At 47.6% G+C, this 17,206-nt stretch overlaps 1 protein-coding gene across 5 annotated transcripts in view; it reads left to right on the top strand.

The window, feature by feature from the left end:
* EXOC2 (exocyst complex component 2) overlaps nucleotides 1-12,858 on the top strand; it is a 155,465-nt gene extending 142,607 nt beyond the window's left edge. For 4 of the 5 annotated variants that reach the window (XM_019944989.3, XM_073810234.1, XM_019944988.3 and 1 more), the window contains 6 exons: nucleotides 168-223; nucleotides 2,179-2,301; nucleotides 7,496-7,557; nucleotides 9,697-9,756; nucleotides 11,473-11,604; nucleotides 11,820-12,858. In XM_019944989.3, coding sequence (XP_019800548.1) covers nucleotides 168-223; nucleotides 2,179-2,301; nucleotides 7,496-7,557; nucleotides 9,697-9,756; nucleotides 11,473-11,581 — 410 coding nt within the window. In that variant the 3' untranslated portion in view covers nucleotides 11,582-11,604; nucleotides 11,820-12,858. The remainder of the gene's footprint in view (nucleotides 1-167; nucleotides 224-2,178; nucleotides 2,302-7,495; nucleotides 7,558-9,696; nucleotides 9,757-11,472; nucleotides 11,605-11,819) is intronic. The other variant, XM_019944990.3, reaches the window with a different exon arrangement.
* Nucleotides 12,859-17,206: the final 4,348 nt, after the last annotated feature.

Genomic DNA, 17,206 nt, shown 5'->3' with positions numbered 1-17,206 from the left:
TTTAAAATAACTTGACCGAACGTAGCCCTCGGGCCATTTGGCTCTCAGGCGCCCTGGGCCAGTGCTGCCCCTCTGTCTCTCCTGGAAGGTGCGGGGCAGGGGCAGCCACAGCAGCACCCACACTGGTATCTCCACTAAATGCCTTTCCCTCCCCCATCTGATTTCAGGTGTCAGAAACTACTTAAAAGAAGCATTGGTGAATATAATTGCTGTGCATGCAGAGGTAAGCTGTCCTTAGCTATTCTAAGGGACGTGGGTAACTGGAGGAAAGAAGAGGCCAGTTCGATGGGTTTTATGGAGGTCTTTTTCCCTTCAGAATGTATTTTTGGTGTAAATAAAATACAACTCTGGTTTCAGCGCACGCACATGTGTGTTTTAACTGTGAGAGAGTCTTTTTCTGAAATTGGGTATGTTCTTTTCTCATAATTAAAACTAAACTCATGAATATTTGAAAGGTAAAGAGAAGAGAAATTGAAAGGATGTCTTTCCCTAACTTGGAAAATTCCTTGCCCCGTTTTTAACCAGTGTACAAATGAGCGCTGACATCTTACTCTCGCAGCTGTGGGGCGTGTTGGGAAGAAGATAGGTGGTGGCCTCCCCTCAGCATCTCACAGAGGTGCCCCTGGACGTTGGTGCTGCTGGTCACACCCAGCCTGCCCTCCCGTGGCACTTTGTGCCTAGTGTCCCGCCGTTGTCCCTGCTGTGACTGCCTTCGTAATTCCGCAGTCGTGGACTTCCAGGTTGGCTGTGGCCAGTGAACTGTTGTCCACCAGATGAAATGGGCCCAGCAAAGAAGTTCTCAGTAGAAGATTTCAGGCACAGTTGACCGCTGCTCGAGAACCTTCTGAGTATCTGCGTCTGGTGCAGGTGCATCGGGGGGTGTCAGGTTTACGTCACCCTCCACATGCACACGTGCTGCCTGGGTTACCAAGGTGAACTGGAGAAATGTGGATCATTAAGGCTGAAACAGAAGAGCGAGCAAAGGACACAGATTGCAGCCTCCACCTGGCTCTGAGTCTGAAGCAGCCAGAGCAGAAAGCGGAGTGGGGTGTCTTGTAATTTTCATTTCCTAGTGAGGCAGAGCATACATGTTTCTCCATAAAGTAAAGTTTTTATGTGATCTGACTCAGGCAGGAATTTGCCATGTACATCTTTTTATGAAGAGTGATATACTTTCAACCCTGATTTTATCAAAGACATATAAAAGCGCTTTTTTGTTAGGTTAGCTTCCGATAAAGTTAGAGTGTAACATTAAATCATCAGGCAGTGGAGACATTTCAGTCGTAGGTGGGCAGGTGGTAATCAGAGGAGCTGCAGAATATGTGGGCATTTTAGTGATGATGGTGATTCCCACTGAGGCAACTTTGATTAACGTCCACTGTCGGTCGATAACCATGACGTTGTTTGTATTAGGCTTTTCAAGGCCCTTTTTAATATATCCCAGTGGCTGAAAACAGAATTTTGTACTTAACATTTACTATTCCCACATGATCTTAACTTGCCCCAAATTTTCTTCAGTACTCAGGTTATGTTTGGGTTGACCCAAAGGTTTAATACTAGTGATTGAATCTGAAAAAAGGAAAAGCTAGAAAGAAAATACGATTTAGTCTAACTTAGAAATCAGGATAGTAATATGTTTCTCCAAATGTCCAAACTGTTAGTTTGCAAATATCAAAATTCAAAGCTTGAAAACAACGTTTTTGTCAAATGAAAGGAAATATATATTTAATTCAGCAAAGAGTAAAATCGGGAACTCTGTTGGCCAATACAGAATAACGTATCCAGTATGAAGTAGCATTTGTTTTGACCCAAGGAGAGTCTGACCCAGTATGTTTTTATTTCTATAATTTCCTCTTTAGAAATCGTATTTCTTCTTGTGAAAAGGGTAGAGGAGGAAGAAATCTTTAAAACTATTTCAGTTTGTCCCCATCAACAATATCTTTCAAAACTACATTTGCCAATATTTTTTAAGAGGAATGTTTTTTGTAACGAATCAGTGAATACAGCTTGTGTGCAAGCCCGTGTCTGCCTTTCCTTCGTCAATTCTGATCCTGCAGAAATACAGCTTAGGAGACCTGGGGGGTGTTTTGCTACGTGCATCCCTTTGTTTTTAACAAGTTCTGGTCAAGGCAAGTCCTCATAATGCATCATTTCTTCTTATTTTCAACGTTCTATCAGGTGTTCACTATTTCCAAAGACCTGGTGCCTCGGGTGCTGTCTAGGGTGGTGGAAGCAGTTTCTGAAGAGCTGAGTAGGCTGATGCAGTGCGTCTCATCCTTCAGCAAAAACGGAGCATTGCAGGTACAACAGCCGCTCAGTTCTGTGTTTAACTTAGTTGTTTGAAAACACAGAGATGTGTTTTCAGTCATCAGCCTCAGGAGGTCCAGACAGGCTTCGTATTTTTCTGTGGATCTGCTGGTTGGAGAGCCACAGGGTCTCCTGTGTGAGCCATATCCATGACGTCGACAGGTCCAGAGTTCCTGTCCCTTTAGAGTACAGTGACTCTTGTGAAACTGTCTGAATGCAGATTCCTTCTGAAGTTCTGTGAGTTTTTCTGTTTTACAGTTGTCTTCACCACGTTCAATTTAACAGGAAATTTTTAGAAACTTCTTGTAAATAGTCTTTCCAGAGCATTCAAATGCAGTTTGCATAGAAACAACAAATAACTGTTTTTCTACTCATATTCCATTGGTTTATGTTGTATTTACTTAAACTACGTAATTACAATAGCAAAGGTAACTTCTGTAAGCCAGATGAGCCTTGGTTTGCCTGTAGCCAGATCAGTAGGAACCAGGGTGTGCAGGCCTGTGGGGGTGTGAGCCCCCCTGTACGCCCTCATGCCCAAGGGCATTGTGAGGGTATCTTCTTAAAGTACCAGAAGTTTTGCATCTAGTAAGGCCTGAGGACCTCCTATCAGGCCAAGCCCCTGCAGATAACAACTCTAATCCTGAATAATATATAAAAATAAAAAATGTAAAAACAAAAACCTGAAGACTCTAGAGAGTGAACATGAGTGGCTGATTCTGGAAGAAATGGCACTTGGGTGAATTCCTCACTTTTTATGGATTTTGGCCTGAATGCAGGCCCAGGGGAAACTAAAACTACATAAAACCTGTTGTCTTTTCAGTTTAGAAGAATAGGCTTCAGGGCAGCCACAACTACAGGAAAGCAAGGGAGGTATCCCAGGGAGCAGAAAGCAGGAGCCGTAAGTTCTGTGTATACACTGCCTGGGTCTCTGGTTGGCCCCTAAACCACACGCCTGGTCAAACTCCACTGCAGCCCACATAAGGCAAGAACCGAAGTAAGAACTGAAAAGCTGCCCCAGAGCCGAGGGTTTTCAGTCTGAGTCCAGATACATTTATTGCTTGTTAAAATAAACAAAAATCAGCTCTTCAGAAGCATATTCTAGAACCCAGAGTCTTCTCAAGATAACATTCACAGTGTCCAGGATACAATCCAAATTTAGTTGAAATGCACAAGCAGAACAAAACAGGAAAACATGACCCATTCTCAATAGAAAAGACAATCAGCTGAGACCAGCCCTGAGATGACCCAGTTGTTAGAAATCAGACAAGGGTTTTAAAGCAGCTGTGTTCAGTGATGTAAAGGAGACTATGCTCCTAATGAATGAACAGACAGGGAATCTCAGCAGAAAAATGGGAGCCCTAAAATAGGAACTAAGTAGAAATTCTGGAGTAGAAAAGTATAATACATTAATATTTTAAAATATACTTGATGGTAATAACAGCAGGATGGAGAGGACAAAAGAAAAACAATCAGTGAATGTATAGACCAAACATCAGTTATCCAATATGAAGAAGAGAGAGAAGAATAATTGAGAAAAAGTAAACAGAGCTCTAGGGACCCTGGGACATGTGATTCCATGTCCAATCAGCAGGTGAAGGATGGTCCACATCGTTAGTTATTTGAGACGTGAAAACTGACACAACAGTGAGTTCCCATCCAGCAGGAAGAAGAAAATTAAAGACTGAAAGCACCCAGTTTTGGCAAGACTGTAGAGAAGCGAGTTCTCACGCGTTGGCAGGAGTGTGAAATAGTACCGCTGCTTCGGGAAAAGTTCTTGCAGTTTCTTTGAAAACTAAGTATACACTTACCCATCCAAACACTGGAAACAGCCCAGGTGTCCATCAGTAGGGTAAACAAACAAACGGTGGATCCATAAAACAATTACCGTTCGGCGTCAGGGAAGCCGCGTGAAGGGGGCCTTGTACTGGATGGATATCATTTTCGTGGAGAAAACCCCAGGACGATGCTGTCCCCTGGGTGGTTGACACCAGTTGGGGAGCTGAGGGGGCTCTGCAGGCGGTGGTCCTACACCTCGGGATGGTTCCCGCACACAGTGTGTGCAGCAGCCCGAACTCACCAGATGTGCACTCGAAGATTTGTCCATTGTGCAGTGTGTAAGTTTTAACTCAAAGAATCAAAAAAGTTGCAACAGCCTACTCCAGGCAGTGACGCCTGTGGCAGATGCGTGTGCTGTGGAGAACATTGGCGGCGGAGTCTGTGCTGCACAGGTGCTCGCCGTAAAGTTCTCCCAGAGTCTCTGCACTTGAAAAAGTTCACACAGAAACGCAGGGTGAAAGGGATTGAGCGTGTGTATTGACCTGGCAAGCTGGCGAGGGGAAAATCCATCACAGAAACTTCATAATATTTCCATGATCGTGGCTGTTCTAATAGTTGTGCAGGAGGAGATCAGTAACAGGAGTTGTGTATGTGAAGATGAATTGAAAGGAAGTTGCAGTAGCTGCTTTGGGCCTAGGCGGTCCTGGAATTACAACAAAAAGCTCCCCTCCCTGCAGATTTTTTCTGCAGCCTGTTTAGCTGATGACTGAGTTCCTCTCGCAGGAGGGTCAGCAGGAAGGGGCAGAAAGAGACATCGGAACCGGCTGGCAGCCCGGCCTCCTGAGCTCTGTGCCTCCTGGAGACTGGCGTCAGTTGTGTTGTGAAACGTTGGCCACTGCCGTTCGGGATGCCTGTGTGTGACCTCCTCCTGATCAGATGGCTCTGCGAGGCCCGCGTGAAGGGTTGGCCTGGCCGTCAGCCTCAGACCTTCCCGAGAGCCGCTGGCAGGGGCGTTTTCTGGCAAACGGTCCATGTATTTTGTATAAATAATCACAGCTTTTACAATTGGCATAATTCATAGGTTAATTCCTTATCACTTTGTTTGAATAAAATTTCTAGCAGATACTAGTTTTACAGTGATTTAATCCTTCTCCTAAAATATTCAGCCGAAAGTTCTACCTTGTTTTTTCTCTTTGATGTTTTCCTTGTAGGTTCGTTTTTATATACACTAGAATGTAAACAAGAGAGACAAATTGTCATATCTACGCTTTGTCATTACAAACTGTTTCAGGCTTCTAAACCCCTGAAAAATGAAACCAAACAATTGCTTTCCAAACTGAACATTTCACTGAATGTACTGTATCTTATGTAAGTCAGCTTTTATCTTGATTGGTTAATTTAAAAACTAGCCACGTCTTTCATTGTTGTTTGTGTTTTGTGCACGCCTAGAGGTGAGGGCTGTGTCTTTAAAACGGTCTCCTGGGCAGCACGCACACTGCGGTACCTGAGGTGAAGGAGGGTGTCCTCGCTGGGGGCCCTAGGGCTCCGAGGGCAGCAAGCTGTGTGCAGAGCACACCCTCTCCACCCTTGCCAAGAGGTAGAAGCGTTAGGTTAGCTTGTTTTTTCTTAAAAGTCTTACGCAGATGAAATTCATATGCCGTACAGTGCGTCTGCAAGATAAAAAGAATACAGTTCAGTGGATTTTCTTCTGCTGTGTTCACAGAGTTGTGCAGTCCGTCACCACAATCCACTGTGGAACGCTGCATCACCCCAGAGAGAAACCCCAGCCCCGTTAGCGGTCACTGTCCACGTCCCTCCCAGCCCCCACCCCAGCCACTGACAAGCACCTGTCTGCTTTCTTTCTCTGGTTGCCTCTTCTGAAAATTTCATAAAAGTGGGATCATAGAATATGGCTTTTTGTGACGGGCTTCTTTCACTGAGCGTAATGCTTGCAAGGTTCGTCCCTATTGCAGCCTGTGTCATGCCTTGTTGTGGCTGAATAGCGTCCCATTGTATAGATATGCCACATTTTATTTGTTCACTCATCATGTGATGGACATTTGGGTTTGCACTTTTTGGCTGATACAAAGAAAGGTTCTGTGAACGATTGTGTACAAGTTTTCTGTGGACACATGTTCTCATTTCTCTTGGGGATACCCCCGGGACTGGAATCGCTAGGTTATGTGGCTACTCTGTGTTTAGTCTTTTGATGAGCTGCCAGACTGTTTTCCAAGTAGCTATACCATGTGCTTTCCTACCAGCAGTGTATGAGGTTTCCAAATTCTCCACATCCTCGTCGGCACGTGTGACTGTCTGGTTGGTCGTAGCCGTCCCCGTGTGTGTGAAACAGTATCTCATTCTGTGGGGTCGTCACTTTTGTGATGGTGTCCTTTGTAGCACAGAATGTTTTGATTTTGATGAAGCCCAAATTATCTAATTTTTCTTTTGTCACTTGTACTTCTATTGTCATTCCTAAGAAGGCAGGCCTGGCCTAATGTCACAGAGGTTTACTCCTGTTTTCTTCTAAGGGTTTTATAGTTTTTTCACTTACATTTAGGTCTGTGATCCATTCTGAGTCAGTTTTTAAGGAAGGGACCCACCTTCTGTCCTTTTGAGTGTGGACGTCCAGTTATCCAGCTGTCCCTAGCACCATGTGTTGGAGAGACCACCTCTCCCACCAAATGGTCTCGGCACCTTGTTGAAAGTCAGCTGATCGTAAATGTAAGGGTTTGTTTCTGGGCACGCAGCCATGTTCCTGTTGATCTACATGTCTGTCCGTGTGCCAGTGCCACACTGTTTGGATTATGGTAGCTTTGCAGTAAGTTTTGAAATGAGAAGGTCTGAGTTTCTCCAGCTGTGCTATTCCATTTCCATATTGTTGTGTCTAGGATCAACTTGTCAAGTTTTGTTTTTAAAAAGAAAAAAGAAAAGAAAGAGAAAAGCCAGCTGTGACTTTCATAGCGCTGCACTGAGTCTGCAGAGCTTAGCTCTGAGGTTAGCATCGTGGAGCCTGGAAGGGCAGGGCAGGAGGCAGTGTGGCAGCCCGCGTCCTTCCACCTCCTGTCAGTCTCAGGACAGGACAGTCCTGGTCTCCCCAGGGAGACCAGGGGATGCACTGGTTGGAGGGTGACATCTGGTGGCTGGACGGCCCTGGCACAGTCCCTACCTTTCAGAGCAGGACACCTGCCTCCACACAGTCAGACTTGACTCTCAGACAGTTTTCAGTGAAAGGGAACTTTGTTGTGGCCGGTTTCTTTGGGCTGATTTAGAAGGTCTGCTCACTCGTAACGAGCTGCCACTGTGGCCATGGGGGTCTGCCCTGCGTGGAGCAGGCTGGGGGCCGACCCTCGCGTTGTTTCTGTTTGACAGACAACATAGTTCCCATGGTCACCTGTCCCTTTCTCACCTCCAGGCAAGGCTCGAAATCTGCACCCTGAGGGACACCGTGGCTGCTCACCTGACGCCAGAGAGCAGGTGAGATGCTCCGTGGCCGTGCCGTGAGTGCTCCGAAAGCCCCTGTAGTAAAGCTCGTCGTACAGGCGTGAGGTCCCAGGTGAAGGTGACTGATCACAGCGAGCGCTTGTGACTGTGGTCTCATAGTTCATGTGCGATCAGTTGTTTTGTTAAAAGCACAAACCTACAGTGAGCCAAGGATTCCAGAGACTGCTCCTTTGTAGCACAGAAGGAAAAAAGGTTTAATGTAATTTCATGTTTCTCATTCACTGAGGTAAGTCTTAGTCTCATAAGCGGTGTAGCAGAGCATTGCATACTTCTTTTGAAAAGGAGAAAATAAGAATTGAGTCAGTCTATTCATCACAGACTCTGAAGGACAGTTCAAGCATCATGAGTATCAGCATAAGAGGAAGACCTTGTGGTTTCTCTGCAGAATTTTGTAGTGGAAATTTGGTGATAATTCTTAGCTGTTTTGAATGAAAGTCAGGATTTCCTATCATTGAAACATCAGTAGGTGAACTGAAACAGCACTACCTACAGAAGATTGTTTACCCCATTGGCAGTATTGCCTGGGAAGTGTTGGGTCCACAGGGGAACTGCTTAAACACGATGTGCGATGTACTTACCGTTCGTTTCCAGCTTTAGACGGTGTGCTCGTGCCGTCATCCTGACTGTCATTGCTACAGCTGAAAACTTTTCCATTTTTTCCTAACACATGAGGTTATTAGCCTCTTACTTCTGTTCTGGCGGCTGACCGGGAGCCTTTCTGGTTCGTTCCCACCACTGCTGCTCTGCACAAGTGCTGAGTGATAGACACCAGAAAGCACCCGCCCAGGACCCATGGGTGAGGTGCTCTGCATGAGGACAGACCTGTGTGTTCTTTCCCACTGACTTGACCTTTCGTAGCCCAGCTTCCTCATCTGTGACAGGAAGATAATAGTACTTTCTAGGCAAAGTTTTGGGGGAATTAAATGAGAAACTATGTCAAACCACCCAGTAAACTCTTGGTGGGGTCACCTTCATCCTCTTCTTCTTGGTCGTGATGTAAAAATAGCAGTGGCCTCACATTGCTCTTCATCGAATGAGAAGAGGTTTACAGGAAATCAGGTGACAGTGGAGGCGGCGGTAGAGACTTCTCTCCACGTCAGGGAAGAGGACTGAGTGCCCACAAGTTGTGACCTGTCCCCACCCCCCCATACCTGACCCACCAGGAACAGCTGGGCACCCTGCCAATTTCTGGGGCCCTGTTGGTACTTTGCTGTCTCTCTGTGTGTTGCTCTGATACCTGCCCCTAGTTTGAGAAACATTGCTCAGAAGTTTATTTCCTGGTCCACTGATGCAGACGTTTTTACGAAAAGAAAAAAATCAAAGGCCACTTTGAAGTCAAAATAATTACATTTATTTCTTTACTTTAGTCAATAGTCATAAAACAAAAAGAGATGAGAACTGTTCCTTAGTGAACAATACAAGTTATTACCAAATAATCTCCCCTAAAATGCTTTTCATTTGATTTAGTAACTTTTCTGGTACTTTCTACTTTAAAAAGTTAAACATACCAAATTGGTGGTTTTTAAATCCACTCCCTTTTCTGTATTTCATGAAATGAAATGATGTTGAATTACACACACACACACACACACACACACACACACACACACCCCTCTCCATTATCGTACAAATTTTAAATATGATAACAGCTAAATCCTCTTAAGACATGTTGTTATTATAAGAAGTTGGCTGGAAATCAGGCCCTGCACAGGTCAATTCTAGAAGTACCCCCTTTGTATACTGTTGCACAAGATCATCCCTGTTTCTACTTAGCCCTCTTCCTCCCTTACCAGCTGTTTCATCTGTGTACTTCAGCTTTGTTTTGAAAGTAAAGACCTCCTTAAATTTAATGACTCCACACGAAGCTCTCACCTACCACGGTGAGTAGCACCCTTGTGTAAAAATCAGCTTCTCCTTTGCTTTTCAAGTTGTGTTTTATTTGCTGGTTGAATTCTTCTGGCCCAGCTCCTACAAACCCTCACTTTCACTTTCACTTTTCCCCCTGCTTCTACTGGGCTGTATGTTTCTCTGTATGTAAGATGCGCTTTTTCTGACGTTCCTCTTCCTGGTGGGGCCGGCGTGTCCCTGCCTGGGATGCTGTCTGTGTTCCAGATCCAGTTTCAAGCAGGCTCTGGAAGCCCTACCGCAGCTCTCGAGCGGAGCGGACAGAAAGTAAGTCTGGGTGCTGGTCTCAGGGACCTAAACTCCTCCTCTTCAGGTGGAGACTTGGCCTTGAGGAAGGCGGTACTCGGTGGCCCTCAGGTACGCGTTGTTAGCTTGTCTCCCACGCGGCAGAAGGAGGTAAAACCTGGGTTTCATGACGATTCAGAAATTGGTTCTTTTACTGTTTTAAGTGACCGTACCAGTCCCTTAAACGTCCATAAGAAAGTTTATTTTGACTCACTCAGTAAACTATATTCTTATCTGAAATTTTTAAGAAAATACTTCGAGAACCGTAAAGGAGAGGACAGCATAGTAAAATGCAGGACTCACTGATTTTTCCTTCCAGTAGGTCAGCAGTGTACATTTTGTGCTCTATAATATGAAGTGTTAAGACTAAATTTGTAGACATGACATCATAAAGTTATATACGTTTCGCTAATATTGTATTAATGGTCTCAGCCTGACCTCAAACTTTGCTACTCACGTAACAGGAAATTCTGACCCGAGACAAAGTCTAGGCCAGGCAAAGGTCACGAGTGCCCGGGCTCCCCTCACCTGAGACAGCGGAAACACCGCCAGCCTGGGCCCCTTCCCCAGCCCGGCCAAGGTCCGCCCACCCTTGCAGCTGGCTGACAAGGCAGACAGTTACGGAGCCCTGACTGCGTGACACCCTCGGTGTGGCCTGGGGCAGCACAGAGGATGTTGTGGACACTCAGAGGGCAGAGGGAGCCTGTAGGGTGTGGACGGGGCTGGGAGGACGGGCGGCAGAGACCTTCCTAGTCTCCTGCTCCTCTCGCTGACTGCGTGGTTCAAATGCTGTCCATTCCTCTAGCATGAACATCATGAAAGATTGAAGCAGCCACGTATCGTTAACATGTGCAGCTAGTGCTCGCTAGGCTCAAAAGACCAGTGCTTTTGAGGGAGTCAGGAGCAGCAGACACCACAGTGAAGGCCAGGACGGGGGCTGTTTCAGATCTGCGGGGAGCGCCGTGAAACCAGGAAGTAGTCTCTTGACCCCAGTAAGCTCGTTTCTTGGCTGCTTCCTCTGAGCCAGACGAGCTGTAAGGTCCCTTGTGGCCCCAGAATGATGCGGCTCTGTCTGGCCAGCACAGGGACCAGGCAGGTTATTGCTGGGGTTGGGACTGACCCTGGGTGTTCCTGTGCTGCATTCACCCCTTCAGTCCCCTTCTCCAGTGTTTGCAAAAGGCAGAAATGCAAAATAAGAGCAACAGAAAAGAGACCAGTAGTTGCCACGGGGTGGGGTGAGGGCAAAGGTGACGACAGACGGGCAGCACAGGAGGATTTGGAGGTGACGGGACTGCTCTGTCCCGACGGCGGGGGTCTTGAGGCTGCTGCGGTGCGTTTAGCAACGGGCACAGAGCTGATGCCAAAAAGAGTACATTTCAGTGTATGTGAAGTGTTTAAAATTAGAGGCTCAAATACCCAAACATCAGTCTGTTTGGGGGAGCATCTAACTAATCTAGGGGAAGGGGACAGAGGGCGATTTTATGTGTAAGGTGAAGACGTCTGCACGTGTATGTCCTTGCAGCTAGCTTCTTTGGTCGGCTTATTTCTGTCATTGAGTCCAAAATCCACAGATGAGTGACTTTCCTGGCCCAGGGAGGCACCGTGGGGCAGGGCGTGTGGGGGACCGGACCGGACCGGGTGAGCGTGTCTGGGTCCCGCCCGCCGCCCGCCCGTGGCTGTCAGCGCCTCTCCCCACAGGCTGCTGGAGTTGCTGCTGAGCCGGGTCAGGAGCGGCGTGCACCTGCAGCTCGCCTGCTTCCAGGCCGCCCCTCCGCCTGCTGTGAAGACGCAGGTGCCTTCCAGATGACGCGCTCCCCCGAACACCCACAGGTATATCTGGACGGAAAGCTCCGGTTAGGCTTGCGATCTCTCTCTCTTTCCATTCCCTTGAATTGGTAGCTTAGGAAGATGTTGGTATGTGTTATATTTCAACCAAAATGACCTGATATAAAACGTCCAAGCGGCATTTGCTTTGTCGCTTTTATTACGTTAGGCCCCGTATGACTTTCAAATGCCTTTTTAAAACACAGCGTTTTCTCTCGTAGCTGCATGCTGCATGGTGAAGGCTGCGGAAGACGGGGCGGCTCAGGCCTACACCGAAGCATCTTCCGGGGCCTCCTGCAGCTTCCAGGGCACCTGGGGCGGCGACGAGAGATTCATCGGGAAGTTACATGCGAGCATCTGGAGCTTCAGCTGTCCTAAATTGTGCAGCTGTGCTTAAAACCTTTATTTCATACAGATGGCTCCCGATTCAAGTAGACTTTTAGAAAAACGTGTGGTCTGAATAAAAAGGTGTGACATTTGGGCTGTGCTTTCTGTGGTCCTCCATCCGTGAGTTAACTGCTGCCGGTTTCTATGTTCACAGCGCTCGTGACATCGGGCCTCTTTTGTGTGACTCGCCCTGAACCTGACGTGAGCCTTGCGGCATCGTGCCTCCTGCCCCAGGACCCCCTTGCACGCGTGGGGAACGGTGGGCCCAGGCGCCTCGTCCGCGCTGTCCCTCTGGCACCTTCCGCGCCACTTCTGGCCCCTCGAGTGGCCTGCTTGGTGGCCGCGGGGGGTCTGCTCTGGTGGCATCTGTGTCACCAGGCGTGGGAGCTGCCGCTTACACCGTTACCAGAGCAGGTCAGGCTGCCGCGACCTCCTTCAGAGTCAGCTTCCCTGACCTGACTTCGTCACACCGTTTGCTTCAGAAAACTGAGTCAGGGTTTTAGATTTTCCCAGGGATGTCACAGAATCCCCTTTTCAACACTGGCATTAAGGTCTGTATTAATACGGGGAGCTCTGCGGTCCATCATGGCCATGTGCAGTGTCCATCGTTTGAAGTGAGTCCCTGTTGTGTTTGTGCATTTGTTGCTGTTGGGGGATGGGGCGTGGCAACTAGAAGGGGACGTTTCACCTTGTACAGATGTGCTGGATAAGCTTATTAAGAAATATACGGACTGTCATCTGTCCTAAGCATGTTAACCATTGTATCTGCCACGGCTGAGAACTAAATTACAAAACTGCAATCCTGAGTGTTTGTGTTATTTTAAATATCTGATGCAGAGCCTTCAGCCAATAAAGAGTGTGTCTTTAATACGAGATGTAAGTTAGTTGACGTTTTTTCCCTAAGCATCTTCATTTCAGCATTTTCATTAGCTGTGTAACTTTTTATATGTCTAGTTACAACCCTCACAATAAATATTGGGTTGGCCAAAAAGTTTGTTCGGAACTTTTGGGCCAACCCAGTGCTTAAATCCCGGTTTACCTTGTGTTTGTCTGATCGTCGTTGGAAAGCATTACCAGGGGTCCCGATGATTCGCCTCTTGTTGGGGGCCCCGCCCTGTCAGGCCCATAGGAGCCAAGACGAGGACTTCATGGCTCAGGGAAGCACAATAACACTTAAGCAGAAGAGGACCAGGGAAGCACTTCTGTGGCTCGGAATGGAGCGTCGGAGCATGAGAACCTCAAACCCAAAGGAGGGGGTTCACGGAGGACTTGCTGGAAGAACAGCTGCTTGGGCTACAGAAGACGGTTTAGTGGTTAAGACGAGATTGCTGGCTGTAGTGAAGTTAGAAGAAAGCCGAGAGGCGAAAACAGGCGCCGAGAAGACACGAGGCGCCCAGAGGCCCTTGGGTCCAGCACAGCCACGTCGGCCTGGCCTTCAGCACCAGGAAGGTACTGGCAGTGGTCTGGGCTTGCCGAGACTCCCCGTATCTGTGTCCCGTGAAAGTGCATGTTCCAGACATGATTCCCTCGTCACAGACAAGCATCCCTGCGGTGGGCGCGGCACCCAAGTCACTGTCCTGTCCCCGTCCTTCATCCAGTTTTCTTGAAGGAGGAGAACTAAAGAGCTTGCACTTGCAACTCTGATTTGGTTCAAGACGGTGCTGGGTCTCTGTCCTGATCATGTGCTGTCAGGCGTGCAGCTGGTGGTTGTATGAGAGCCACAGTGTGTTTGAACCAGCTTTTACATCAAGATGAGGGTTCTAAAGTAAGAGTCAACTAGGTTTTATTTAATACGTGGTTAAAGTAATTGTCATAAAACTACCTACCAGTACTGTCGTGAAGGTGAATACGCTCTGCAATCTAAAACATGGATTGAATGTCCGATACGCATAACACAGAACATCAATTTCAGTGACTAGCTTTGCTTTAAATGCAGGTTGCATATTTGTTGTATATGAGGTTCATCGTGCTCTTTGTGCACTGATGTCACCTCAGTTTCTGTTCACCCACACTTTTCATTCAGTTTCGGTGTAGGTATCACTGGAAAGGCTTTTTGTGCCTGGCCAGGTGATAAATACATAACAAAAATGTTTTCCAAACAGGAGCTGGGTCTGCGGGTGTGCCTGTTGGTGAAAGCCAGGAGCGCCCCTCGACCGGCTGGCCCTGGAGCTGGCCGCACTGTCCTCCTCATTGTGGAACCATGACTGTCCCGGCTTGTGACTGTGGCCACTGTTGACCATTGTGCTGGTTTTCGTTGTTTCTGTCACGTTTTTCTCGAATTTCCCTTCCCGCCCTCCCTGCCTACAGACCTCCAGCTGGGCACCAGCAGCCCCTGAGAGCAGAGACCACTGCTGACTCTGATTGCCCGGGAGGCCCAGGGACTTGAGTGGGGCTGAGCCACAGCGGTCACGGAGCGACGGGATCATGGGAAGAACAGAGGCCGTCGGCAGGCGGGGCGGGGGTCCAGGGGATGAGTGCGGAGAGGTGGTGGCTGGGCTTGGCAGCTTCCTGGTTTCCTGAGTGACCAGAGAGCAACAGGGAAGGAGTCGGAGGAACTGGAGACTTGGCACCGACTGCCCACCGGCCACTGGGTCAGCCTGCAGGCCCCTCCTGGGCTCCGGGTGTCCGGTCAGTTCCGTCGGGTCGCCGCCTTTGCTGCTGCCCTTGCTGCGTTTTCTATGTAGTCTTCCCTCACCCCAGAGCCCCTCCACCCCAGCTCCACGGAGGGCCTTGCAGACGGGCTCAGGTTCGCCTGGAGTAAGTAAGGTCGCCCAGCCTGTGCCCAGCCTGTGCCCTCAGGTCCCTGCCTCGGCCGCTGCTGGAGCAGCCACCGCTCCATCCCTCCTTGGTCTGGCAGCTCCCTGAGAAGGGTGGGCGGAGGAGAGTGTCTGAGACCGTGATAGCCGCGTGAGGATTCTGGCTTGGAGGCCTCCTTCCCAGCTCTCGAGCCTTTGCACCGTCGACCCCAGTGCCCGGCTCCGTCGCTCTCTGCTTGAAGGATTGTCTCCTTTTCCCAGTTCTCAGTTCCTGACGTTGCTCTGGGTTGTGATGCCTTTTGGTTCCTAGTGCTGAATCGAATGTCTTTAGATTCTGGGAAGTTGTCTTGAATCGTTTCTTTGAATCTCCTCTGCCCCTGGTGTGTGTGGTTTTGTTGGTTTTTTCTCTTTGTTTTTAGTATTAGGATCTCCTATCCTGGACCTTTTTAAAATTTTAAAAATCTTTTCCCTCTTGTTTTCTCTTTGCCTTTATCCTACTTCCTGGGAAACTTTGACATTTACTGTCCAGCCTTCCTGTTGGGTTTTCCATTTCTGCTATGTTGATTTTAATGTATGAGTTTTTTGTCCCCTGAATATTCTTTTTTGTAGAGTCCTGTTTATTTCTTATTTCTCTGGGAATAATAATACACTTCTAGAAGTTTTTTTCTTTTTTCTTTTTTCATAGTCTCCAGTTTGCTGTATTCTTCTGTCTTATGCATTAGAATAAACATCATAAGCTTTCTTCAGCTCTGTAGCAAGCTTGGATATCTACTTATATTTAGCAGTAGAGCACTATAAAGCTGGATTGGATCGTGAGCTCCCTGCGGTGGAAGGGGCTTATCAACTGTGGGCTTCAACCAGGGTGGTCTGGATGGGCCTTTTCATTGGGGAGTCCCCTAAATTGATACATTTAGGTCACTTCTCTGGGGCTGATCAGATTTCCCAGAGGGGGTTCTTCTGATCTCATGCCAAGTGGGTATGAGGTGCCTTCAGCGTCTGGAAGCAAGAGCAGGAAGAAGGCTGGGAGGTCACGTTTTCAGGGCAGCACCCCTGCTCTCACCTGGACCTGGTATCGCACAAGCTCCTGCATTTACCATCGCGGAGAAGGAAGCCCAGGCTCTGCTGAGGGGGACAGGTGAGGAGCCCTGGGAACATCTGCCTCTTTCTTATCAGCCTTTGAGCCGACCATTCAGTTTTAGCCCAACTTTATCCCCACTTTCAGGAGCTTCCACACCACAAGTTCTTGAGCCTTTGGGGCTCAGTTTTGCCATGTAGACTAGGCTGCATCCTTGCTTTTCATGCTGCCAGTTTAGGGTCTGACTTTTAGGTCAGCTACATCAGTTTCCACTCACTCATATCCTCGGCAGCTTTTAAACTCCTGTGGCTGTTTCGTCTCCTGTTCTCCTTTTTCTTTGCAGATATACATATATATTTATTTAATTGTATTATTAACTATCTCTGTATAACTACATCTGTACTGTTGTGTGCAGTAGATGGACTGTGTGCATGTACTGGGCATGGATGCTGTATGTACACACGTACACACACACACACACACACACACACACACAAATGCACTGTCATTTTCGTAGGGTTTTGGTTAGAGCTAAGGTTAATGTGCGGTTTTAGTCTGCCATCTGTAACTGAAAGTTCAGGTTAACTTTTTGTTTCTTTGTTTTGTTTGATCATAACACCAAACTCCTTACATGTGCATGGTCTTCAGGTTTGTTGCTCACAAGACATGATCATTTACTGCAACTTTCAAAAATTGAAAGGCATATTAGGGGAGAGGAGCCATGGCCTCCTGTTCTGATGACACCACTCCCCACCCCCAGGGGTGACAGTACCAAATCAGCCTTAGTGTGCAGAAAACACCTTTTATCCCATGATTAGAAATAAGCCTCACAATACAACGACGACAAAGTCTTACCAGAAAGTCAAACTTGAACCCCTAGATCTATCTGCTTAATCCACAGGAAGCACAGGGGCTAGAAGAGCATATCCATGGACAGCCAGCAGAGTCACTGCAGGCAGGCCGCGGGGACGTTACGGGCTCAGTTTCAGACACTGCAGTAAAAGGGAGAGTCATACAGATTGTTTGGTTTCCCAGTGCATATAACAGTTGTGTTTATACCATACTGTAAGTGTGCAATAGCATTATACCTAAAAAAAAAATGTACATGCCTTGATTAAAAAACACTCTATTGCTAAAAATCACTAGCCATCATCTGAGCCTTCAGCGAGTCATAATCTTTTTGCTGGTGGAGGGTCTTGCCTTGCTTGGTGGTGGCTGCAGGCTGATCAGGGTGGTGGTCTCTGAAGGCTGGGATGGCCGCGGCCATTTCTTAAAATAAGACAATGAAGTTTGCCACATGGACTGACTCTTCCTTTCACGGACGATTTCTCTGTAGCCTGCAATGTTGTTTGATAGCATTTTACCCACAGTAGAACTTTTTTCGAAATTG

The sequence above is a fragment of the Tursiops truncatus genome, chromosome 10 (genome assembly GCF_011762595.2).
Source record: "Tursiops truncatus isolate mTurTru1 chromosome 10, mTurTru1.mat.Y, whole genome shotgun sequence".
In the NCBI taxonomy this organism is placed as follows: domain Eukaryota; kingdom Metazoa; phylum Chordata; class Mammalia; order Artiodactyla; family Delphinidae; genus Tursiops; species Tursiops truncatus.
Note: the sequence above shows the minus strand (reverse complement) of the source record. Positions and strands in the feature narration are given on the sequence as shown.